We start from the raw sequence: 27,018 nt of genomic DNA on the forward strand, positions 1-27,018 counted from the left end.
ACCATACGATTATCTCAGTAGATGCAGAGAAAGCCTTTGACAAAATTCAACATCCTTTTATGATAAAAACCTCCAGAAAGCAGACGTAGAAGGAACATACCTCAACATAATAAAAGCCATATATGATAAACCCACAGCAAACATCCTCAATGGTGAAAAATTGAAAGCATTTCCCCTAAAGTCAGGAACAAGACATGGATGCCCACTCTCACCACGACTATTTAACATAGTTTTGGAAGTTTTAGCCACAGCAATTAGAGAAGAAAAAGAAATAAAAGGAATCCAGATTGGAAAAGAAGAATAAAAACTCTCACTGTTGCAGATGACATGATCCTCTACATAGAAAACCCTAAAGACACCACCAGAAAATTACTATAGCTAATCAATGAATATAGCAAAGTGGTAGAATAAAAATTAACACACAGAAATCCCTTGCATTCCCATACACTAACAATGAGAAAACAGAGAAATTAAGGAAACAATTCCATTCACCATCACAATGAAAAGAATAAAATACTTAGGAATAAATCTACCTAAAGAAACAAAAGACCTATATATAGAAAACTATAAAACACTGATGAAAGAAATCAAAGATTACACAAATAGATGGAGAAATAAACTGTGTTCATGGATTGGAAGAATCAATACAGTGAAAGTGAGTATACTACCCAAAGCAATCTATAGATTTAATGCAATTCCTATCAAGCTACCAATGGTATTTTTCTGAGAACTAGAACAAATAATTTCACAATTTGTATGGAAATACAAAAAACCTCGAATAGCCAAAGTATCTTGAGAAAGAAGAATGGACCTGGAGGAATCAACCTGCCTGACTTCAGACTATACTACAAAGCTACAGTCATCAAGACAGTACGGTACTGGCACAAAGACAGAAATATAGATCAATGGAACAAAACAGAAAGCCCAGAGATAAATCCACACACTATGGACACCTTATCTTTGAAAAAGGGGGCAAGAATATACAATGGAGAAAAGACAATCTCTTTAACAAGTGGTGCTGGGAAAACTGGTCAACCACTTGCCAAAGAATGAAACTAGAACACTTTCTAATACCATACACAAAAATAAACTCAAAATGGATTAAAGATCTAAATACAAGACCAGAAACTATAAAACTCCTAGAGGAAAACAGGCAAAACACTCTCCGACATAAATCAAAGCAGGATCCTCTATGAACCACCTCCAAGAATATCAGAAATAAAAGTGAAAATAAACAAATGGGACCTAATTAAATGTAAAAACTTTTGCACAACAAAGGAAACTATAAGCAAGGTGAAAAGACAGCCTTCAGAATGGGAGAAAATAATAGCAAATGAAACAACTGACAAAGAATTAATCTCAAAAATATACAACAGCTCCTGCAGCTCAATTCCAGAAAAATAAATGACCCAATCAAAAAATGGGCCAAAGAACTAAACAGACATTTCTCCAAAGAAGACTAACAGATGGCTAACAAACACATGAAAAGATGCTCAACATCACTCATTATCAGAGAAATGCAAATCAAAACCACAATGAGGTACCATCTCACACCAGTCAGAATGGCTGCGATCAAAAAGTCTACAAGCAATAAATGCTGGCGAGGGTGCGGAGAAAAGGGAACCTTCTTACACTGTTGATGGGAATACAAACTAGTACAGCCACTATGGAGAACAGTGTGGAGATTCCTTAAAAAAGTGGAAATAATGGAAATAGAACTGCCATATGACCCAGCAATCCCACTGCTGGGCATACATACTGAGGAAACCAGAGTTGAAAGAGACACACGTACCCCAGTGTTCATCGCAGCACTGTTTATAATAGGCAGGACATGGAAGCAACCTAGATGTCCATCAGCAGATGAATGGATAAGAAAGCTGTGGTACATATACACAATAGAATATTACTCAGCCATTAAAAAGAATATATTTGAATCAGTTCTAATGAGGTGGATGAAACTGGAGCCTATTATACAGAGTGAAGTAAGCCAGAAAGAAAAACACCAATAGAGTATACTAACACATATATACGGAATTTAGAAATATGATAACGATGACCCTGTATACGAGACAGCAAAAGAGACACAGATGAACAAAAGAACAGTCTTTTGGATGCTGTGGGAGAATGCGAGGGTGGGAAGATCTGAGAGAATAGCACTGAAACATGTATATTATCATATGTGAAACAGATCACCAGTACAGATCCGATGCATGAGACAGGGTGCTCAGGGCTGGTGCACTGGGATGACCCAGAGGGACGGGATAGGGAGGGAGGTGGGAGGGGGGTTCAGGATGGGGAACACATGTACACCCATGGCTGATTCATGTCAATGTATGGAAAAAACCACTACAATATTGTAAAGTAATTAGCCTCCAACTAAAATAAATAAATTAAAAATAAAATAATAGCAAATGAAGCAACTGACAAAGAATTAATCTCAAAAATATACAAGCAGCTCCTGCAGCTCAATACCAGAAAAATAAACGACCCAATCAAAAAATGGGCCAAAGAACTAAATAGACATTTCTCCAGAGAAGACATACAGATGGCTAACAAACACATGAAAAGATGTTCAACATCACTCATTATCAGAGAAATGCAAATCAAAACCACAATGAGGTACCATCTCATGCCGGTCAGAATGGCTGCGATCAAAAAGTCTACAAACAATAAATGCTGGAGAGGGTGTGGAGAAAAGGGAACCCTCTTACACTGTTGGTGGGAATACAAACTAGTACAGCCACTATGGAGAACAGTGTGGAGATGCCTTAAAAATGTGGAAATACTGGAAATAGAACTGCCATACAACCCAGCAATCCCACTGCTGGGCATACACACTGAGGAAACCAGAGTTGAAAGAGACACATGTACCCCAGTGTTCATCGCAGCACTGTTTATAATAGCCAGGTCATGGAAGCAACCTAGATGTCCGTCAGCAGACGAATGGATAAGAAAGCTGTGGTACATATACACAATGGAGTATTACTCAGCCATTAAAAAGAATACATATGAATCAGTTCTAATGAGGTGGATGAAACTGGAGCCTGTGATACAGAGTGAAGTAAGTCAGAAAGAAAAATACAAATATAGTATATTAATGCATATATATGGAATCTAGAAAGATGATCCTGTATGCGAGACAGCAAAAGAGACACAGGTGTAACGAACAGACTTTTGGACTCTGTGGGAGAAGGCGAGGGTGGGATGATTTGAGCGAATAGCATTGAAACATGTATATTATATGTGAAACAGATCGCCAGTCCAGATCCGATCCATGAGACAGGGTGCTCAGGGCTGGTGCACTGGGATGACCCTGAGAGATGGGATGGGGAGGGAGGTGGGAGGGGGGTTCAGGATGGGGAACACATGTACACCCACGGCTGATTCATGTCAATGTATGGAAAAAACCACTACAATATTGTAAAGTAATTAGCCTCCAATTAAAATAAATAAATTTAAAAAATAAAATAAAGGACAGATGCACCCTAATGTTCACGGCAGCACTATGTACAATAGTCAAGACATGGAAGCAACCTAAGTGGATGAGGACAGATGAATGGGTAAATAAGATGGGACACATACACACCAGCAAGAAGGAAGGACAACTACACTTAATACTAAGTGAAATAAGTGAGTCAAGGAAAGATAAGTATCATATGATACCGCTTGCAGATTGATTCTAAAAATGGATACAAATGAACTTCTTTACCAAACAGAAAAGGCCTCACAGACATAGCAAAGCACCCTATAGTTACCAAAAGGTAAAGGTGCTGGGAAGTAAGAAATGAGCAGGTGGAGATGGACATACTCTTTATAATAAAAAAGCACCCACTGTAGGATGAGGACTCCTACTGGTCAACATTATATAATAAACTGTATGGGAAGAAAACCCGAAAAAGGAGATGTACATGTCTATGTATATGTGAACCATGGTGCTGTACACTGAAAACAAACAAACAAACCCTGCAACATTGTAAGTCATCTATACACCAATACAAAATACAAATTACACAAAGAAAATGCCGACTCTATTCCCCTTGGGCCTTGGTGACTGGGGCTGCTGTCACATCCCCAAAGCCTGGGCAGGCTTGGTTCCCAAGGATGGACTGACGTGGGGCTGATGGTCTGGGGAGGATGTGCCAGCCAATGAGCCCTGCCCCATGGACCTGCTGTGCTTGTTTCCCTCTGCACAGGCCCACAACCTCCAGATCCAGGTGGGTCCTCCTGCAGCCAAACTATGGCCGCTGCACCCAAAGGATGGTGGAGCCTCTGGGTTGGAAGAGCTTTGAAAAGTCGCCTGGGCTCCATGTCTCCTGGTGCTGGGGTTCCCACCTCCAGCCTCCTTCCTTAGGGTTGCCCCACCTATGGATGAAAGCACCCCTCTGCAGAGTGGCGTTGCCGGAATTGGGATTTGTCCAAGGGATAAAGGGTAAGGAGGGCTTCCCTGGTGGCTCAGATGGTAGAGAATCTGCCTGCAATGCAGGAGACTCGGGTTCAATGCCTGAGTCAGGAAGATCCCTTTCAGAAGGGAATGGCTACCCACTCCAGTATTCTTGCCTGGAGAATTCTATGGACAGAGGAACCTAGCAGGCTACAGTCCATGGGGTCACAAAGAGTTGGACATGACTAAGCAACTAACATTAAGGAGTAAGGAGGGAAGAAGGTTTGAGACCCAAGCCTTAAATGTGTCTTCTGGCACATTCCCCTCTTAACTTACAACCCAGGAACAGGACCTTCCCCTAAGGCTCTGGTTTCCCCAGTAACCAGAGTTGGGCATAAAGACATGCTGCCACCTTGTGGCCATTTCCCATAACAACAACACTGTTGATGGGCACTTAATATTCACAATGCCTGCTGGGCTGTAAGTAAAAAAGTCTTCCTTCAAGAAATGTCGGAAGGGAGGTAACTGGGAAAATATTCATAACAGGGCAGATGTTCAAAAAGCCAATTTGAATAAGCAAGTTTAACTCACTGTTTAAAGGTATCACAAGAAAAGATGTCAGCATCACTAAATATGAGAGAAATGCAAACCAAAACTTCAACGAGGTTTGAGGTATTCACCTCATACTGGACAGAACAGCCACAAGCAGAAACTCTACAAACAGTAAGTACTGGAGAAGGTGGGAGAAAAGGGAACCCTCCTAGGCTGATACTGGGAATGGAAGCTGGGAACGGCCACTGTGGAGGACAGCGTACAGGCTCCTTAGCAAGGAAAATGAAAATGAAATTAGAATACTCCCAAACCCCGTACACAAAAATAAACTCCAAAAAGACCAAAGGAGAGAGACTATGAAACTTTTGAGGAAAAAAGCAGAACATGCTTTGACATAAAATGCAGCAAGTTCTTTTTTGATCCACCTTTTAGAATCATGAAAAACAAAACACAAATAAACAAATGGGACCTAATAAACATTAAAAGCATTTGCCAATACAATATTGTAAAGTGAAAAAAAAATAATAATAAAAATAAATAAAAATAAAAATTAAATTAAAAAAATAAATAAAAGCATTTGCACAGCAAAGGAAACCATCAGTGAAAGAATAAGCCAACCCTCAGAATGGGGAAAAAAAAAAAAATTCTTGCAAATGAAGATACCCACAGGGAATTAATCTCCAACACATACTAGCCACTCACAGCAAAATATCAAAAAAACAAACTATCCAATAAAAAATCGGCCAAAGATCTAAATGCACATTTCTCCAAAGTTATAGAGATGGCTCCATAAAGCACATGAAAAGATGCTCAGCATCACTAGTTCCTAGAGAAAGGCAAATCAAATGTACAATGAAGTTATCACCTCACATCAATCAGAATGGCCATCTCAAAAAACCTACAACAATAAAGTCTGCAGAGGGTGTGGAGAAGGGACTGCTTCTACAGTGTGGGTGGGAATATAAATTGGTGCAGCCACTGGAGAGAACAGTACGGAGGTTCTTAGAAGACTAAACACAGAAGTACCGAGCGGGACTGCCCTGGTGGTCCAGTGGGTAAGACTCTGCGCTCCCGGTGCAGAAGGCCTGGGTTTCTTCCCTGGGCCTTCTTCCCCCATGCTGCAACTAACAGTCCCACATGCCACAACCGACACTCTGCACAGCCACATGAGTAAGAAAATATAAAGAATAAGTACCAAGTGGCCCAGCAATCCCACACACGCAGACCCAGAGAAATCCAAAACTTTAAGACACCTGCACCCCAAATAACGTGGCAGCACTAGGCACAACAGCCAAGACAGGGAAGCAATGAAAGTGTAGAAGAACAAATGAATGGATACAGAAGATGGGGTGCATATGCACAAGGCAGTTACTCAGACATAAAGAATGAAACAATGCCATTTCCAGTCACAGGAAAGAAACTAGAGATGATCACACTAAGTGAAGAAGTGAGACAGGGAAAGACAAGTATCACAGGATATCACTTCTGGTGGAATCTAAACATGGATACAAATAAACTTCTTTACAAAAGAGAAACAGCCTCACAGATTTAAAAAGAGACTTAGGGTTACCAAAAAGGAAAGGTGTGGGGGGTCAGGCAGTACTTAGCTGGTTCAGATCAATATATACACCTTAAAACAGGTACTCAAGGGCTCTTAACAGTCACAAATCTGACAGGGCTGTAAATGACACCTGCCCTCAAGAAATGTCCTGAGATAATCACTGAAAACACAAGCTAGAATCAAGATTGCAGGGAGAAATATCAACAACCTCAGATACGCAGATGATACCACTTTAGTGGCAGAAAGTGAAGAGGAACTCAAGAGCCTCTTGATGAAGGTGAAAGAGGAGCATAAAAAAGCTGGCTTAAAATTCAACATTCAAAAAACAAAGATCATGGCATCTTGTTTCATCACTTCATGGCAAACAGATGAGGAAAATGTAGAAACCGTGATAGACTTTATTTTCTTGCGGACGGTGACTGCAGCCACAAAATTAAAAGACACCACCTGCTCTTTGCAAGAATAGCTATAACAAACTTAGTGTAAAAAAGAAGAGATATAACTTTGCCAACAAAGGTCCGTATAGTAAAGGCTATGGTTTTTCCAGTAGTCATGTATCGATGTGAGAGTTGGACCATAAAGAAAGCTGAGCGCTGAAGAAATGATGCTTTTGAACTGTGGTGCTGGAGAAGACGGTTGAGAGTCCCTTGGACTGCAAGGAGATCAAACCAGTCAATCCTAAAGGAAATCAACCTTGAATATTCATTGGAAGGACTGGTGCTGAAGCTGAAGTTCCAATACTGTGGTTACCTGATGTGAAGAACTGATTCACTGGAAAAGACCCTGATGCTGGGAAAGACAGAGGGCAAAAGGAGAGGGGGAGACAGAGGATGAGATGGTTGGATGGCATCACTGACTCTAGGGACATGAGTTTGACCAAACTCCAGGAGACAGTGAAGGACAGGGAAGCCTGGCGTGCTGCAGTTCATGGGGTCACAAAGAGTCGGACACGACTTAGCGACTGAACAATAAATAACAACAAATCATCGAAAAATAATTCAAAAGAAAGGTCAACTTTCAAGAATCCAGTTTTAAGAGGTAAATTCTACTCACAAGGTGTACAAAAATAAAAGCACATGGAAAGATACTCCACATCAATAATTACTGAATCAATGCCAATCAAACCTACAATGAGGTATCACCTCACACTGGTCACAATGGCCATCATCAAAAAAGGCTACAAAGAATAAATACTGCAAAGAATGTACGGAAGAGAGAATCCTCCTTCAATCTTGGTGGGGATGTAAATGGTGAAGCCACTATGGAAAACAGTATAGAGATTCCTTGAAACACTAAACATAAAGAAAATCATCTTTCAAAATGACATATGTGCCCCAATTTTCAGGGAAGCACTATTTATAATAGAACCCACAAAAATGTCCACTGACAGAAAAATGAAGACCAAGTGGTACATCTACACATCAGAATACTACTCAGCCATGACACAGAGTGAAATAACGATACTGGCGGCAGCATGGATGGACCGAGAAATCATCATACGAAGTGAGTAAGTCAGAGAGAAAACGACAAATATCGTGGGATGTCATGTACAAATGCATTGATACATTCACACCAGTGAACTAATTTACACAACAGCAGCAGACTCATAAACGGAGAAAACCAAACTATGCTTACCAAAACAAAGTTAGAAGGGAGGGATAAATTAAGAGTTTAGGAGGAAAATGTTAATATACACAGTAATATATATCAAGTGGATAAGGAAAAAGTACCTACTGCATAGAATAGGGAACTCTACTGAACAAATTGTAATAACCTGTATGAGGGAAAAGAAAAAAACAAAAAAAAACATTTATCTTTTTCTCAATACCTGACCCTTCCAGAATCTGGCTTCTCCAGCTGGCTCCCCTGTGTATATGAGAGCTTACTGTGAACATATCCCCTTTGATCCCAGGCCCCTGTCCTATGAACCCCGACACCCAGATTGTTGATTATAAGTAGAGAAATTCAATTCACAGTGACAACGAGCTATTACTAGGAAACAGAATGGCCATCATGAAAAAGTCTAGAAAAAGAAACTGTTGACCAAATGTGAAAATGGGATTTGAACTACCAAATCCCTTGTTGTTCCTGGGATTGTCAATTGGTAAGAACCACCATGGAGAACAGGATGGAAGTTCCAAAAGAAGCTAAAAACACAGTTATCGCACAATCTGGAAATCTCACTCCTGGATCGATGTCCAGAGAACATCATCCCTGGGATGACACATACACGCTGACGTTCATTGCAGTAATATTTACAGTCGTCTGGAGATGCAAGTAATTAAAATGTCCATGGACAGATGGATAGAGATGTGGTACATATATGGAAGAGAATTCTACTGAGCCAGAAAACAGGATGCAGTAATGTCATTCGTAGCAACAGAAATGGAGATAATCATATGAAGTGATGTAACTCATAGAAGGACAAACGCTCTATGATGTGATCGATAGGTAGAAACTAAAAATGGAAAGAAATGAAGTATGTTTCACAAATGAAACACACAGATATAGGAAACAAACTTATTCTAACCAAAAAGGAAAGGTGGAAGCCAGGGATGCATTGGAGGATGGAGCTGAAACATACACACGAACAGAAATGAAACAGATAATCGACAAGGATCTATTGTATAGCACAGGAACCTAGACACAACACAGTAATAACCTACATGAAAAAAGTACTTGACAATGAATACAGGTATGTCTACATACAATTCAATGTACAGTTAAACACAACAGTATACATGCACGATACTGCCTAAAAATTCATTTTACAAAAGTCGAATGCCTAGGACACTCCCCTCTCAAGCTTTGGGGTCCTGGGCTGGATCACATTCCTGGAGCCTGAGCAGCCCTGGTTCCCAAGTCTAGACTATCACGGGGCTGCGGGAGCTGTGAACAATGTGCCAGTAAATGGTCCCTCTGGGACGTGCGGTGCCTGCTCCACTGCGGACTGGGTGTAATGTCTGGAACCAGGTAGGACAGCTAAACCAAGGCAAGTGCACTTCAAGGATGGTGGGATGGGGGACCCTGGAGTCCCGAAGACCTGAGAGGGAATCACCTGGTACTCAGGTCTCCTGGTGTCAGGGTTCCAACCTCTGGCCTCCTTCCTTAGAGTCGCCCCAAAGTCAGAAGGACCACAGCACCCGTAGCAGAGCTTTCGCAGGGTTTGGAATTTCTCCAGTGGGGTGAATGATAGGGGTAAGAAGTAATGGGACGCGTGGCCTTGGTTCTTTGTTCCGGCACACTGGGCTCTCATTTATAAGCCAGGAGGACTTTCACCAGGGCTCTGCTTACTCCAGTAAGCAGAGTGAATATAAGAAATAACAACTTAAAGTGGTCCATTTTCAAGGATAGCTAGCTCTGAGTGATAGCTTGCTGATTTACAGTCCCAAGGCTTACAAAGCGGGAAAATCTAGGTAAACAGAGAGAAGAATGCTTAGGGTTTTTACGCAGGCTCATTCTATTGGTGAATTTAAAATATAAGAACAAGTGCACAGGAAAGGGGAAAACAAGATGTTAAAGGAGGGCCAGCCCATAAAAAGGAAGTGGATGAACCTAGGAGACATTTGGGAAGATTGTTCACCCTGCAGTACTCAGCCAATGAGGAACTGGGGAAGGGACTTGCATGCTAGAATGTAAAAATGCTTCCTGTAACTGCCAGGGGTGTGCCTGCCTACCAGATACCCAATCTTGCAAGACTGTCATTAAAGCCTGGCTTTCTGGCGCATCTCCGGTCTCCAAGTCCATTCTCTAGGTTTGGGCAGTCAGTTTTGTCGCTCAGTCGTGTCCGACTCTTTGTGACCCCATGCACTGCAGCACACCAGGCTTCCCTGACCATCACCAACTTCCGGAGTTTACTCAAACTCATGCCCATTGACTTGGTGATGCCATCCAACTATCTCATCCTCTGTCATCCCCTTTTCCTCCTGCCTTCAATCTTTCCCAGCATCAGGGTCTTTTCCAATGAGTCAGTTCTTCGCATCAGGTGGCCAAAGTATTAGAGTTTCAGCTTCAGCATCAGTTCTTCCAATGAATATTCAGGACTGGTTTCTTTTAGGATTGACTGGTTGGATCCCCTTGCAGTCCAAGGGACTCTCAAGAGTCTTCTCCAGTTTAGTTCAGTTCAGTTCAGTCGCTCAGTTGTGTCCAACTCTTTGCAACCCCATGAATCGCAGCACGCCAGGCCTCCCTGTCCATCACCAACTCCCGGAGTTCACCCAGACTCACGTCCATCGAGTCAGTGATGCCATCCAGCCATCTCATCCTCTGTCCTCCGTCCCCTTCTCCTCCTGCCCCCAATCCCTCCCAGCATCAGTCTTTTCCAATGAGTCAACTCTTCGAATGAGGTGGCCAAAGTACTGGAGTTTCAGCTTTAGCATCATTCCTTCCAAAGAAATCTCAGGGCTGATCTCCTTCTCCAGTACCACAGTTCAAAAGCATCAATTATTCAGCGCTCAGCTTTCCTTATAGTCCAACTCTCACATCCATACATGACTACTGGAAAAACCATAGCTTTGACTACATGGACCTTAGTCGGCAAAGTAATGTCTCTGCTTTCTAATATGCTGTCTAGGTTGGTCTTTTGAAAAGACCCTGATGCTGGGAAAGATTGACGGCGGGAGGAAAAGGGGACAACAAAGGATGAGATGGTTGGATGGCATCACCCACTCAATGGACATGAGTTTGGGTAAACTCCAGCAGTTGGTGATGGATAGGGAGGCCTGCAGTGCTGCGGTTCATGGGGTTGCAAAGAGTTAGACACAACTGAGTGACTGAAATGAACCGAACTAGGTTGGTCATAACTTTTCTGCCAAGGAGCAAGTGTCTTAATTTCATGGCTGCAGTCACCCTCTGCATTGATTTTGGAGCTCAAAAAAATAAAGTCAGTCACTGTTTCCATTGTTTCCCCATCTATTTGCCATGAAGTGATGGGACCAGTGCCATGATCTTAGTTTTCTGGATGCTGAGTTTCAAGCCAACTTTTTCACTCTCCTCTTTCACTTTCATCAAGAGGCTCTTTAGTTCTTCTTTGCTTTCTGCCATAAGTGTGGTGTTATCTGCATATCTGAGGTTATTGATTTCTCCTGGCAATCTTGACTCAGTTTGTGTTTCATCCAGTCCAGCATTTCTCAAGATGTACTCTGCATATAAGTTAAATAACAGGGTTACAATATACAGCCTTGACGTACTCCTTTCCCAATTTGGAACCAGTCTGTTTTTCTATGTCCAGTTCTAACTGTTGCTTCTTGACCTGCATACAGATTTCTCAGGAGGCAGGTCAGGTGGTCTGGTATTCCCATCTCTTGAAGAATTTTCCACAGTTTATCATGATCCACACAAAGGCTTTGGCACAGTGAATAAAGAAGAAGCAGATTTTTTTTGGAACTCTCTCACTTTTTTGATGATCTGACGGATGTTGGCAATTTGATCTCTGGTTCCTCTGCCTTTTCTAAATCCAGCTTGAACATCTGGAAGTTCACAGTTCACATATTGCTGAAGCCTGGCTTGGAGAATTTTAAGCATTACTTTGCTAGAGTGTGAGATGAGTGCAATGTGTGGTAGTTTGAGCATTCTTTGGCATTGCCTTTCTTTGGGATTGGAATGAAAACTGACCTTTTCCAGTCCTGTGGCCACTGCTGAGTTTTCCAAATTTTGTGGGAATGGGTGAATTTAACTCAGATGACCATTATATCTACTACTGTGGGCAAGGATCCCTTAGAAGAAATGGAGTAGCCATTAAAGTCAACAAAAGAGTCGGAAATGCAGTACTTAGATGCAATCTCAAAAATGACAGAATGATCTCTGTTCAACTATCATCTCTTCAAATATTTTTTCAGGTCCTTTCTCTCTCTCTTCTCCTTCTGGGACCTGTATAATGTAAATGTTGTCCCATAGTTCCCTTAGGCTGTCTTCATTTCTTTTTTTATTCTATTTTCTATATTCTGTTCTGTGGCAGTGATTTCCACCATTCTGTACTTCAGGTCATTGATCTGTTCGTCTACCTTAGTTATTCTGCTGTTGATGCCTTCTAGTTTATATCCATCTCTTTTTGCTTGTACTTTAGTTCTTCTGGGTCATTGATAAATATTTCTTGCAAATTCTCCAGTTTTCCTGAGATCCTGGATCACCATCAGTATCATTATTCTGAATTATTTTGCTGGAAGGTTGCCTATCTCCACTTAATTTACTTGTTTTTCTGGGGTTTTACCTTGTCCCTTCATCTGGGACATAACTCTGGTTTTTCATCCTGATTAGCTTTCTATAATGTGGCTTTAGTTCTAGCTATGGGATTATGGTTCTTCTTTCTTCTGCCCTCCAAGGAGGAGGCTAAGAGGTTTATGTAAGCTTCTTGATGGGAGGGACAGTTCAGTTAAGTCACTCAATCATGTCTAACTCTTTGTGACCCCATGGACTGCAGCACGCCAGGCTTCCCTGTCCATCACCAACTCCTGGAACTTGCTCAAACTCATGTTCATTGAGTCAGTGCTGCCATCCAACCATCTCATCCTCTGTCATTCCCTTGTCCTCCTGCCTTCACTCTTCCCCAGCAACAGGGTCTTTTCTAATGAGTCAGTTCTTTGCATTAGGTGGCCACAGGATTGGCGCTTCAGCTTCAGCGTCAGTCCCTCCACTGAATATTCGGGACTGATTCCCTTTAGGATTGACTGGTTTGATCTCCTTGCATCAAATGGGGAGGCACTGATGGTTGGAAAAAAATAGGTCTTGGTCTGGTGGGCAGGGCCTTGCTCATTAAAGCTTTAATCCAGTTATCTGATGATAGGTGGGGTTGTTTAGCCTGAAATGACCCAGCCCTGGGTCTACAGGTCTATGGTAGGGTTAATGATGACATCCGAGAAGGCTTACACCAAGGGAGACCTTGCAGGACTGCTGCTGCCAGTGCCCCCATCCCTGTATCATCAAAATTGCCAATTAATGAAAAACCTCTCATCACTTTTTTAATCGAGATGTGTATCAGAATTACCTTGAAATTTTTTGAAAAATATAAACGTCCAGGTATTGTTTTTTTCCTCCAAAGCTCCAAATATGTTTCTAATGAGCAGCCACGCCTAAAATCAACTCGACTATATGATGATCTTTTACTTTTATCTAGTTTATCTTACTTTTACTATTTCATATTCAGTGCTATTTCATTTAGTCTATATTTTCCAATTTTTCCATCCCTTTTTTTGGGATGTTCTTTCTCAAGCCTTTATCAAGTGTGGCAGAAAAGCTTTTGTATTTTATATATATATAAATAGTATGTATAACATATATATTTTAGAAAACTTGTGAAATTTTGCCAAACTAAAAAATGTATGACATTTTGATTCCACTTATTTCATTTAGGAAGAATAAAATGCTAGATTTCTAGTTAAAAAGATATGCAACAAAGGTTTACAAAGATATAACACTTAGAACTATAGTCAGTATCTTATAATAAACTAGATTGGAAAATAATCTGAAAAATAATATATGCATATGTATAACTGAATCACCTTGTGGTACCCCTGAAACTATATAGCTGTAAGTCAACTACACTTCAATAAAATATATATGTTAAAAGAATAACTTCAACCATCCAGCTGTACACTTCAAACAAACATCACAGCGTAAATCAACTACACTGGAGTGGGGTGCCATTTCCTTCTCCAATGCATGAAAGTGAAAAGTGAGAGTGAAGTCGCTCAGTCGTGTCCGACTCTTAGCGACCCCATGGACTGCAGCCCACCAGGTTCCTCTATCCATGGGATTCTCCAGGCAAAAGTACTGGAGTGGGGTGCCATTGCCTTCTCCGAAATCAACTACATTCCAGTATAAACAGAAACACACAGATTTAGAAAACAAACTAATCCTAAATGAAAAAGACAGACTGAAGCAAGGCTGTATTGGAGTCTCAAATAAACACATACCCACTCATACAAATAAAACAGATAATCAACAAGGACCTACTGTAAAGCACAGGGAGCTAGAGTCAACACAGTAATAACTTCCATGAAAAAAGTATCTGAAAATGAGTACATGCCTATCTACATTAAACTCAATCATCCAGTTCTACACTTTGCACAAACACCACATGTATATCAACTATACTCCAATATGACCTAAAAAGTAATTTAAAAAGAAAATGAAATGCCTACTCCATTCCCCTCAAGCTTCAAGAGCCCAGGCTGTTTCACATTTCTGGAGCCTGAGCTGCCTTGGTTCCCAAGTTTGGACTATCACAGGGCTGAGGGAGCTGCTGAAGCATGTGCCAGCAAATGACATTTACAGGACACTTAGGCTTGTAGTGCCCGGTCCCCGGTGAACAGGATGACAAGGTCAGGAGCAAGGCAGGACCACTCACAGCTAAACCTAGGCAAGTGCACTCAAGGATGGTGGGATGGTGGACCCTTGAGACCCAAACCTGTGAAGGAGGCACCTGGTCTGCAGGTCTCCTGCTGCTGGGGTTCCCACCTCCACCCTCCTTCCTTAGGGTTACCCCAACTTTGGAGCACAGCATACCAGCAAGCTTTTGCATGCTTGAGATGTCTCCAATGGGGTGAGTAATAAGGTGGAGGATGTAATGGGGCACCAGGCCTTGGCTGTTCTGGCACATGGGGCTCTCATTTATAAGTCAGAAGCAGCACTTTCACCAAGGCTCTGTTTATCCTAGCAAGCCCTGTGGAGCCTCAGGAAATCCTGCCTCCTTGTGGTTGCTTATTGAAACTACAATGGGAAAACCACTGCCTAAGGGCACTTCACTTTCAAAATGCCTCTCACATTTTGAAAGACACTTGCCCTGGACAAATGTCCTAGGGTATGTAACTGAAAGAGAATTCACTAAAAGTCAGCATTTCAGAAAGCCACCTTGTTGAAGTAAACTTCATTCACAGTGATTTAAGAAAAGCAGCACAAGGAAAGGTGCTAAATGTTGGTTAAAGTAGTGAAATTTATCACAGCACAATGAGGTTTCACTTGGCTGCACAAAGAATGGCCATTATTAAAAATCTAAAAACATAAACTAGTGGAAAAAAATTAGAGAAAATGGAATACTGCTAAGCTGTTGCCTGGACTTTAAAGTGGTAACCGCCACTATGGAGATGATGGCGGTTCCTTCAGAAAGTCAAATAAAGCTATTATATCAACTAGAAATCCCACTCCTTCCCCTACATCCAGAGAAATCCATACTTGGAATAGAAACACACACTCTGACCAGTAGCTTGGATATGTAAGTAATTAAAATATCCACAGACAGATGGATCAAGAAGATGTGGTATATTTTATGGAAGGGAATATTACTCAGCCAGAAAACAGAAGGAAGAAATGGCATCTGGAGGAACGTAAATGGACTTGGAAATGATCATATGAAGTAAGTCATAGACAGAAAGACAAATAGACTATGATGTGACTAATTGGTGGAATCTAAAAACTGAAAGCAATGAAGTACATTTTCCAAACAGAAACACAATTACAGATTTAGAAAACAAACTTATTCTAACCAAAGGAGAAAGGCAGAAGGCAGGGATCCATTATGACGCTAGAATTAACACATACCCACTAGCAGAAGTGAAACAGGCAATCAACAAGGACCTACCCGATAGCACAGGCACTTCGACTTGACACACTAATAGCCTACGTGGGAAAGTAACCCCAAAACGCACAGGTATGTCTACACATAACTGGGTCAAGCTACTGAACACTTAGACACAGCAGTGCCGATCAACGACAATCCAACAGAATCTAAAAATTAAAGGAAAAAAAAAGAATGCCTACTACATTCCTCTCTGGCTTCAGGTTCCTAGGCTGGTTGACATTCCTGAAGCCTCAGCAGCCTTGGTCCCCAAATGTGGACTGTTAAGGGACTGATGGAGCTGGAAAGGAGGTGCCAGCAAATGAGCTCCCCTTGGACCTGTAGTGCCTGGTCCCCTCTGGGTGGAACCACAGTGTCCAGAGCTGGGTCAGACCTCCCACAGCTAAACCAAACATACTGCACCCAAAGCACGGTGAACCCTCTGGGCTGGTAGGGCTTTTGATGATCTGTTCTCCAAGACTCCTGGTGGTCGGGTTTCCACCTCCAGCATTCCTCCTTAGGATCCGCCCATTTAGCGGAAGACAGTGCCCTCCACAGAGCTCTTGTGGAGGCTGGGCTTTATCTGGGTGATGAAGGGTAACAGAGAACATTAAAGAGACACAAGGGCTTGGTCGTTTTCCTGGCACATGCCTCTCTTGTTTATAACTGTGGAAGATGTGTTTCAGGAAAGTTTTGCTGCCCCAGTATATGGAGTTGAGCATGAAGAATTTCTGACATGTTGTGGTCATTTCCCATACCTATAGCTTGAAAACTGATGCTTACAGGCACATTATATTCCCAAGGCCTTTAGGGCTATAAATGATATCTGCCCTGAACAAATGTTGGTGTGGTAATTGAAGGAGAAATCATAAAAGGGCAGACTTTCAAGAAGCCAATGCAAAGAGGTAAATTTTACACACTGTTTTAAAGAGAAAAGCACATGAAAAGATGCTCAACATCACTTATTAGTATTGAAATGCAAATCTAAACTACAACTAGGTATTACCTTGCACCAGCCAGAATGACCATTATCAACAAGTCTACAGTGAATACATGCTGGGTAGCACATTAAGCAAAGGGAACCCTCTCAGGCTGTTACTGGAATTTAAATTGGTAACAGCCACTATGGAGAACAGTATGCAGGTTCCTTAAGTAACTAAAAAAAAAAGCTACCAAATGATCACACAACCCCACTCATGGGCATATATCCAGAGAAAACCATAACTTGAAGACAGACATGTACCCTAACCTTCACTGCAGCTGTATTTACAATAGTCAGGATGTGCAAGCAACCAAAATGTCCACTGACGGGTGGATAAAAAAGATGTGGTAAATATATACAACGAACTATTACTCAGCCATAAAAAAAGAATGAATGTCAATTGCAGCAACAGGGACGGACCTGGAGATGATCATACTAAGAGAAGTACATCAGATAGAGAAACACAGTGTCCATCACTGAGAGATGGCAACTAGCATTTATACAAATACACTACATGTTCCAAATAGAAACAGACCCACAGACTTAGAAAACAAACTTCTGGTGCCCAAAGGGGAATGGTAAGTGGGAGGGATAATCAGGAGGTTGGGATTGCCAGCACTGTCGCTCAAAGTCTCCTTTGATCACAACAATCTTGAATCTGGTGCAGTCAACACTAGCTCCTTCTGTAAAGAGGAAACTGATTTTCATAAAACCAAATGAATATCATTCTTTTGATAAGAGAAAAAATAGACCATTTTCATAAGTTAATTTTGAAATTCAGTGTTAGGATATAAAAATAATATACTTTCTTGGGCCCATGAAAGGTTTTGAATAATAAATTTTAAATTTTCTCTTTTTTTAAGGAACATCAAAAATGTGACTTGTAAAATGAATTTCGATCTTAATAACATGGATGCAATAGCTGTTTGAACTGCAAACAATCACCATTTCCTTCATACCTTGGTGCTTCCGTTTCCTGTGACCAACACGTGGAACAGGTCTGTAATATAACTGCTAAGCATGTCCTGGTGGTCATTGGTCACTGTCATGTTTGTTAACAACCTCAGTCCAGCCAGTTGCACAGCAGAGTTCAGGGGGCCAGCGATGACATCCTCACAGACTTGACTGACGTATACCTGCGGTGGGAAAAAGGGGGTCTTCTTAGAATCTCCAAAACTTTCCTATTAAACCGTAACTCTTGCACAGTGGAATCAGGTGATTGTTTAGGATGAGACTGACTCTTTAAGAAAGATGGCATTTCTATCAAGATCTCAAACTTGGGTAACTTTTTTTAAGTTCCCTAATTAATAGCAGGCACTGAGCATTTTACAGATATACTCACTTCAGCCCTAAGACAACTAATGAGCCAGTGGTATTATGGTTATTTTATAGATGGGGACTGTAAACCCTTGAAGAAGCTTGGATTCTCTGCCCAGACGGTGGAGCAATGTCCAGATGCAGAGACCACGCTCTCAACACCAGTGGGGGGCCTCCCAATTCTGTCTACCTTTCTGTGTCTGGGCATGGCAGGATAAGGGGGAAGATCTGTGGGGACATTTTGTACCACAGTCCGTATCTGAACTGTAGGATCTAGGGGCACATCATGTTAGAAGTAAAGAACTAGAGAGGGACACTAAATAGAGCTTTCCTTCAGAGCTCTTTCTTTTATGAGTAAGCAGAGGCAAACTCTATTTGGTCCAAGGTTGTTATTTATGATGTATATGTAGATGAATTACTCCTTTATAATATTGTAAACCACCACTGGCTGAAAGTAATGCAATGCCGGTCGTATGCCCATGTCACACATGATAGATCTAGGCTAAACCTAGGGGGACAGAGAATTTCCTGAAACTCTATTTTCTATGTCTGGCCATGAGCCTTCCAGCTTGAAAAAATTATGTCTCACAAGTAATAGGTAAACACCTAAGTCTGAACTTCATCAAAGTTCTAATTGGTAAGAAAAATTCCCTAATATAAAATGGTAAGGAATTACCAACTGTCCAGTACTAACTTTAAAAAATTTCCAAATGTGTTCATGTTACCACAGAAACGAAAATGATGGCAGTGAAGCAAATTGCGTAAGTAAAACAGATTAGATTTTTAATCTGGTTTCAAAATCCAAATGATATTTACAAATCAATCTGTCCTGGGTTACAATTTCATTATGCATCCATCCTTTTAAAAATATGGCACTTCCTTAGCTTATTATAAATCATATATTTTCATAGGATGCTCCTGTCTTTCCAAGCAATTCCTAAAATGTGCTGAGGGTTTACATCCTTATTGGCTCTGAATCTTTTCTTCACTTCAGTTCTGGCAACAAGATTACCAAACAGGCCACCTCAGTTATTCCTGGAGTTTGCTTACCTCACCTTGCTCCTTTCTCTTCCTCAACTCCGGCTGTAGAAACCTTGGATGGTTTTATGAGCCAGCTCGGGCCCTACCTTTTACAGAAACTTCTGAATGAAAACTCTCCTTTCTGTGTATTCAACAATATTTTACTTGTATTTTTCCTTAAAGTATTTCATCATGTTCTGCCTTGAATTACAAATCTTTTTGGACATGCTGTATCTCTTTCTAGCTTTCTTACAAGAGTTAATCATGTTCATTTCTAAACTCTGCAACACAGAGCACGAGCTCAATAAAAGTTGAATTAACGTTATTTCCTAACTTATTGTGTCTTTCTGCTGATACTATCTGACTTTGGCCCGGTTCCTTTTTCACACTTGGATTAAACTGAACGTCAAATTCAAAAGTCCACTGCACTTCTTACTGGCTGGTTCCGGTGCCTTCCTCCTCTTATTGTGCATAAAAAATGAGCAGAAGACCTGAAGAGACATTTTCCCAAAGACATACAAATGGTCATAGGTTTACGAAAAGATGGTCAACATCATTAATCATTAGGGAAATGCAAATCAAAACCACAGTGAAATCTCACCTCACACTTACTGGAATGGTTATTATCAAAAAGTCAAGAAGTAACAAGTATCGGCAAGAAGAGAAAAAGGAATCCTTGTGTACTGCTGGTGGTTAGTGCGGCCACTATGGAAACCAGTATGGATAATCTTCAAAAAATTAAGAATAGAACTGTCATATGGTCCAGCATCCCACTTTTGGGCATGGATCCAGAGGAAACAAAATCACTCTCTCAAAGCAGTATCTGTGCCACCATGTTCATTGCAGCACGAGTCACAATAGCCAAGACACAGAAATAACCTAAATGTCAACTTACGGACAAATGGATAAGGAAATGTAATCTATATATACAATGGAATACTGTTCACTATAAAAAAAGAAGGAAATTCTGCTATTTGTGAAAAATGGATGGACTGAGGGCATTATGCTAAGTGAAATAAGTCAGAGAAGACAAAAATCTTATATGTGGAATATGAAAAAGTCAAACTCCTAGAAACAGAGAGTAGCATGTTCAGGTGAAGGAAATGGGGAGATTCTGATCTAAGTATATAAACTTAAAAGTTATAAAATGAATACGTTCTGGGGTCCAACGTATAGCAAGATAACTATACTTCACAATACTATATTGGATACTTGCATGCTAAGAGTAGATCTCCAATGTTCTCACCACACGCGCACACACAGGTAATTATGAGCTACTGCTATAGTGCATGCATGCTAAGTTGCTTCGGTCATGTCCAGCTCTTGTGACTCTATGGGCCACAGACCACCAGGTTCCTCTGTCAATGGGCTTCTCCAGGAAAGAATACTGAAGCGGGTTGCCGTGCCATCCTCCAGGGGATCTTTCCAACCTAGGGACTGAACCCGCATTTGTTATGTCTAGCTGCACTGGCAGGCAGGCTGTTCACCGCCAGCACCACCTGCAAGCCCAACGCTATGCAGTAGTGGTAATCATTTTGCAATATATACATGTATCAAATCATGTTTTATACCTTAAACTTATACAATATTTATGTTGATTATATCTCAATAAAGCCAGAAATAATAAATCTGGCTTTATAATAATAAATACAATAATAAATTCTTGGCTAAAAGCTATAAAGTATGGTCTACTAAAATTTCATTACTTACCTTTTTTTCCTCTCTCATTTATTAGAAAACCTTACCTTTTGTAGTTTAAGGTAACTTACCTTTATCTTGATTTGATTTTCAACATTCACACTCAGGTTATTCAGTGCATTTAAAGCTTTTTCTTTAATACTCTGATTGGGATTGTTAATTTTGCTTCCAACGATTGGAATACCACCCAATTCACGAATAACGATCTAGGAGGAAAAAACAGAACCATGACTTCAATATGCAACCTCCCCTTTATTACATTCTTTGCATCTACAAATACAAATAAAAATTAATGACTCTTCAGAAATAATGTTCCCATATACAACCTCTAATTCCTATTTTTTAAAAAAGTTTACTACCCATAACTCTACAGCTTAAGAAAGTAACTGAAAATAAATTATTAATATATGTAATATTTAAACTATAGCATGGAGATATACAATGAAGATTTGTAGAGCTACTACAGTGATCTCAAAGTAATTTACAAACAAAATAATTTTACTTTGAAATAAGTTATCTCTCTCTTACAGAGCAATTTGGAAATGCATTAAGATTTAGAACAAAACCAGTGTTTTGCTGAAATGAATACTTTGGAATACTAATCCCTCAAGATGTAAACAGATGTTCCGTTTTTACAAAGGAGATTTGGGACTTCGCTGGTGGTACAGTGGTTAAGAGACCACCTGCCAATGCGGGGGACACAGGTTCAGTCCCTGGTCGGGAAGATTCACATGCCATGGAGCAACTACAGCCGCATGCCACAACTCCTGGGCCCACACGCTGCAACTCCTGACGTCCGCGCGCCTAGAGCCTGTGCTCCTCAACAAGAGGAGCCACTGCAATGAAAAGCCCGTGTTCACAGCAAATAGAGAAAACCCGCGTGCAGCAACGAAGACCAAGTGCAACCAAAAGTCTCATTTAAAAAAGTAGGTTTCATAGATAAGTAAGTTTGAGAAACTCTGGTTATAACAAGAGTAAACATGTCTCTTCACTGTGATGCAATCCTATGGTCATGTGATTGGAATCTCCAAGAGCAGAGTATTGTATGTTGTACTTCTATAAAGTTTATCCAAAAAGAAGATCGTTTTTCAATTGTGGGAGTTGAGGAACTTATTAACATCCTGAAGAATTGAAGTTCCACAAAGTTTGGAAACGATGCCCAAATTTTCAAAGGAAAAATAAGCTGGGGATTTCTCACAGCCAACTGCAACACTAAATATTATGTGCCTTCATCTCAACATTGAAAGAGGCATAATGCTTCATTTCCTACAAGAAAAATAAGCTGAAAATGACTCCTGTCAGGTCAAAACATGCTGTTCTATCAAGAAAAGAGATACAGAAGCTTTCCCTCTGCAATTTCAGGTTCTTCCTAAGGACCTGTGGTTACTAGGAGACAGTCTTAAAAAAAAAACACAAAACTGTACCATAAAAGCAGATGAAAGCACCGTATCTGATGACAAGGGACAGCAACTCCTATTACCCAACAAAGTACGTGTTCACCAGTGGCTTCTCACCCACTCTGACTACAGTTTGTTTCAAAGGAATATAAAACTATGGCATCAGAAATACCCTCGATATAGGCATGCTAATAACGTAGTCACCGTCTGTTATTTTTGTCTGCCTGGCAGCCCTCTTTCTACGGGGAGAGACACAGCACCTCCTCTGTCCCATACAGTTCCTGTGGGACTGCTGGTCACCTGTGTTCACACCCTCCCTGCTGTTTCTGCCTGCATGTGAGCCAGGACCCGCTAATCATGGCCCAGGCCAGCCCAACAATCGAGCCAAAGGGTTGGCACTTGATACTGGCAGAGTAACTCCACCTTTTAGATCATGAGGCTCAAACAAGAAAGCTTGAGAGGCCAGTGGCTTTCATTCCATCCCTGTGAAGAAAACCTCTTTGTGGCCAGAGAGACAAAAATCATTACACAAAAAGAAGTCGGGGCAAGCAGTCAAAAGACAGTGAGAGAGAGAGAGAGGTCTGATAATGCTTTCTGTAACCTTGATCTCTAGTCACACTTGTGTCTCAAACCAAAGCTATCCTTGGACATCCAAGTTAACCGAGCTCAGTATTTTCCCTTTTCATTTTAAAATAACCTAAGTTGAGGTCTGTCACTTATAACGGAGATGTACATAATACACACATATTCCTTATATCTCCCTATAAATCTCTAGAGCTAACCTTGACATGATGGATAAAGATGGACTGAAATGAAGTATAAATTCCAAATTTTGCATTCATGCCAAGGTTAACACAGGGCATTAGCTGAAAATAATGACAAAAACTGTTTTACTCTTTCTCCACGGGAGGTTGGGGGGAAGTAGAAGGCATTTACATTTACACTGGTCCATGGCTGTCAGAGTGTGGTCCAGGGAGCACCTGCTTCAGAACCATCCTTGTCAGCCCTTGTACAATGTAAAGCACGTACTTAAATGCCAGATGCTTCTGTTGCTCTACTGCAACCCTGCTGAGTTGTGAATAATTAAAAAGGCCATGCAATACTACTAAGTGCTGATTAGATACACTTATTACAAACATGATGCTGGTGACCAACCTCACAGATATACTAGGCTATGCTTTTCAGAAGTAAACAAACATTATTCTGTAGATATCCATAACCACACTATTTATAGATGAAAAACTTGAGGCTCTGGGAGGTTACGTAACTTATCAGAGTCACAATTACTGCCGGTGTGTGAGAATGGGAGGAGCGTGTTTAGAGACTAGGGTACTCACTTGGTTGGCCGAAAAGGCTGCATTGTTACCCAGAGTGACCAAAGCTCGTTCGATAATGACAGGATCCTCAGTCGATTCAAGCAGGTAAAGGAGTTTCTGAACTTGTTCAGCATTTAGGGTGTCGTCATATGATCCACTGGTTAAGTCTTCTACATAAGAATAAAGTTATTTAAAGTTCATTTAAAATCAATATAAGACTTAAAAGACAAATCCTGAATCATATCCTGATGCCAAGCACCGTTTTGAGCACTTTATATACCTTAACTCATTTAATCGTCAAGTGATCTCTCAGAAGAAGATACTATTATGATTCTCAATTTACAGATGGAATGCTAAGCCTTATAGGTATTAAGAAATTAGCCCATGGTCTTGGTACTTCTCTTTTCTTTTAGTAAGGCACTGCATGCCAATAGCATTTTCTGTTTCTTCTTTCTAAAAATCAGGTACGCCCATCCAGTGGAGCACTTTCCACAGGCATAGCTTCATTAAGAAACAGAATTTGCATTTGGGAGACCTGCTCCGATCAGAGGCCAGAGGAAAAGCTATGCGAGGGACCCGATCATGCTGCCCGTGAGGTGATTTTGTTCAGTTTCTGTGAGCAAGGGTGACGACTGTGATGCTAGAAGAACAGTCCAACTGGGGGTGATGACAGAAGCTGTTGTTCTAAGGAAAAGGGCGAGCAGTTAAATGCTGGATCTGCTCAGGAAGTTTTGAAGTTTAAAGCTTGCACCTTTTAAAAAATTCTCTTTACAGAAATCTCCACAGGAAAACAGAAACCATTTGTATAATGCAGTCACTGTGTTATAAACATAGAACATGATTCTTTCCAAATTAAGCTACGAATACAGGCCAGACAGCACAAGTGTCCACAATATACTGCCCTCCGTGGAGTTGGGGCGGGGTGTAGCAATTTACAATAGGTGCTGCTGTATGATACCATAGCTGTGCTCATCTATATGCTGATGACTCCTCAATCCTAACCCCCAAGTTAGAACTCTATTTCCAGAGCTTAAATTATATAAATCAACTTACTAACTGGCACTTCAATTTAGGTACCTTAAAGACACCTCAAACTAACTGTACTCTATCCTGAATACATTGCCCTCCCACACAAATCTACTAGGCTTCAAAATCTCTACCTCACTGAATGAGACCACTATCTAGCCGGTTTCCCAAACCAAGGGCATCTTTGCTTTATATTTCTCTCTCACCACCCATGATAATTCATCAAATCCTAAAAAATAAAATGTGTCTCAAATTATTAAATTTATCATCTTTGGATACTGGGATTACAAATGACTTATTTTCTACCCCGTTCTCATGAATTCTTTCTTGTTTTTTCTTTTTCTTTAATTTTTTTTTTTTACAATAAACACATATTATTATATTAAAATAGAATATATTGCTTAAAGAGGAATCACAGACAAATATGAAGTAAATGTACAAGCTTAGATTATGAGAACCAAAAGGTGATCTGATGTCCTGAAGAAGCCAAATAAGAAATCAACTATTAGGAAAATCTAAAAGCCAAAGAGGGAGCAGATTCTCACTCCCATGTCTTATAATCAGAACCTCTGGACCATGCTTTTACTCCTGAACCCACTACCCACCTCATCTACACCTTATACAATTATTTCACCCAAACAAGATTTGAAAATGTAAGTGAAAGAATGATAAAAACACAGACTGTCATATGGAAAGACTTTTGGGGGTTCATCCAAAAGTGTTTTTACACACAAGAAAACTGAGATCAGGATCATTTAAGGATTTGCCTAACATCACACAGGAGTTAGTAGCAGAGACCAGAGAGACGAAAACACAAAGCTGCAGGCAACCCTAACCTCTTTTGGGTCTCAGTTTCCTCATATGTAAAATAAGGCTGGTCAAACACTACAATGATTCCAAAAGTCCCCATGCAGCCCTGAAGTTGTGTGATTTTATACATATACACAAGGCATAGAAAGGATACATTTAACTCATTCATACCTCCAAACTATTTCAAAGTCTACAACTTCCTCATACATTTTCCCACAAACCATTAAAAAGTTTTATAGGTATATAAATTATTAATGAATAGCCAAATAAAATTTTATAGAGAAAAGGGTAATTTTCTCTTGAAAGAAGGAGGTGTAATGTGGTAGTTAAAAGTAAGCCAAGGTTAAGTCTAGTTCAAATTCCAGCTAAGCTATTTACCATCCGAGAGACATAAGCTCTCCAAGCCTCAGTTTCTTCATCTATTCCAAGGGAGTTAAGAGTGCAAAGAGGAGGAAGACAACAGAATGGGAAAGACTGGCGATCTCTTCCAAAAAAATTGGAGTTATCAAGGGAACATTTCATACAAGGATGGGCACGATAAAGAAGGGAAACAGTAAGGACCTAACAGAAGCAGAAGAGATTAAGAAGAGGTGGCAAGAATACACAGAAGAACTGTACAAAAAAGCTCTTAATGACCTGGATAACCACGATGGTGTGGTCACTCACCTAGAGCCAGACATCCTGGAGTGTGAAGGGAAGTGGAACTTAGGAAGCATTATTACAAATCAAGCTAGTGGAGGTGATGAAATTCCAGCTGAGCTATTTCAAATCCTACAAGATGATGCTGTTAAAATGCTGCACTCAATATGCCAGCAAATTTGGAAAACTCAGCAGTGGCCACAGGACTGGAAAAGGTTAGTTTTCATTCCAATTCCAAAGAAGGGCAGTATCAAAGAATGTTCAGACTACCAGACAACTATACTTATTTTGCATGCTAGTAAGCTTATGTTCAAAATCCTTCAAGCCAGGCTTCAGCAGTACATGAACTGAGAACTTCCAGATGTACTCATTTCTAAAGCTGGGTTTAGAAAAGGCAGAAGAACGAGAGATCAAATTGCAAACATTCACTGGATCATAAAGAAAACATGAGAATTCAAAAAAAAAAAATCTAACTTTTGCTTCATTGACTACGATAAAGCCTTTGGCTGTGTAGGATCACAACTGTGAAAAATTCTTAAAGAGATGGGAATACCAGACCACCTAACTGTCTCCTGAGAAACCTGTATTCAGGTCAAGAAGCAACAGTTAGAACCTTATATGGAACAATGGGCTGGTTCCAAATTGAGAAAGGAGTACAAAAAGGCTGTATACTGTCACCCTGTTTATTTAACTTCTATGCAGAGTACATCATGTGAAATGCCAGGCTGGATGAATCACAAACTGGAATTATAATTGTCTGGAGAAATAT

The 27,018-nt window shown here is 40.6% G+C and overlaps 1 protein-coding gene across 7 annotated transcripts in view; it reads right to left on the bottom strand.

The window, feature by feature from the left end:
- Positions 1–27,018, bottom strand: part of ARMC10 (armadillo repeat containing 10) — a 137,209-nt gene that overhangs the window by 82,700 nt on the left and 27,491 nt on the right. For all 7 annotated transcript variants that reach the window (XM_086397068.1, XM_086397067.1, XM_086397065.1 and 4 more), the window contains exons 2-4: positions 23,796–23,944; positions 21,133–21,267; positions 17,986–18,162 (exon numbers count right to left, since the gene is read on the bottom strand). In XM_086397068.1, coding sequence (XP_086253194.1) covers positions 17,986–18,162; positions 21,133–21,267; positions 23,796–23,944 — 461 coding nt within the window. The remainder of the gene's footprint in view (positions 1–17,985; positions 18,163–21,132; positions 21,268–23,795; positions 23,945–27,018) is intronic.

The sequence above is a fragment of the Bos grunniens genome, chromosome 4 (genome assembly GCF_055505025.1).
Source record: "Bos grunniens cultivar Pamir isolate PY7600 chromosome 4, Bosgru_T2T1.0, whole genome shotgun sequence".
Taxonomy (NCBI): Eukaryota; Metazoa; Chordata; class Mammalia; order Artiodactyla; family Bovidae; genus Bos; species Bos grunniens.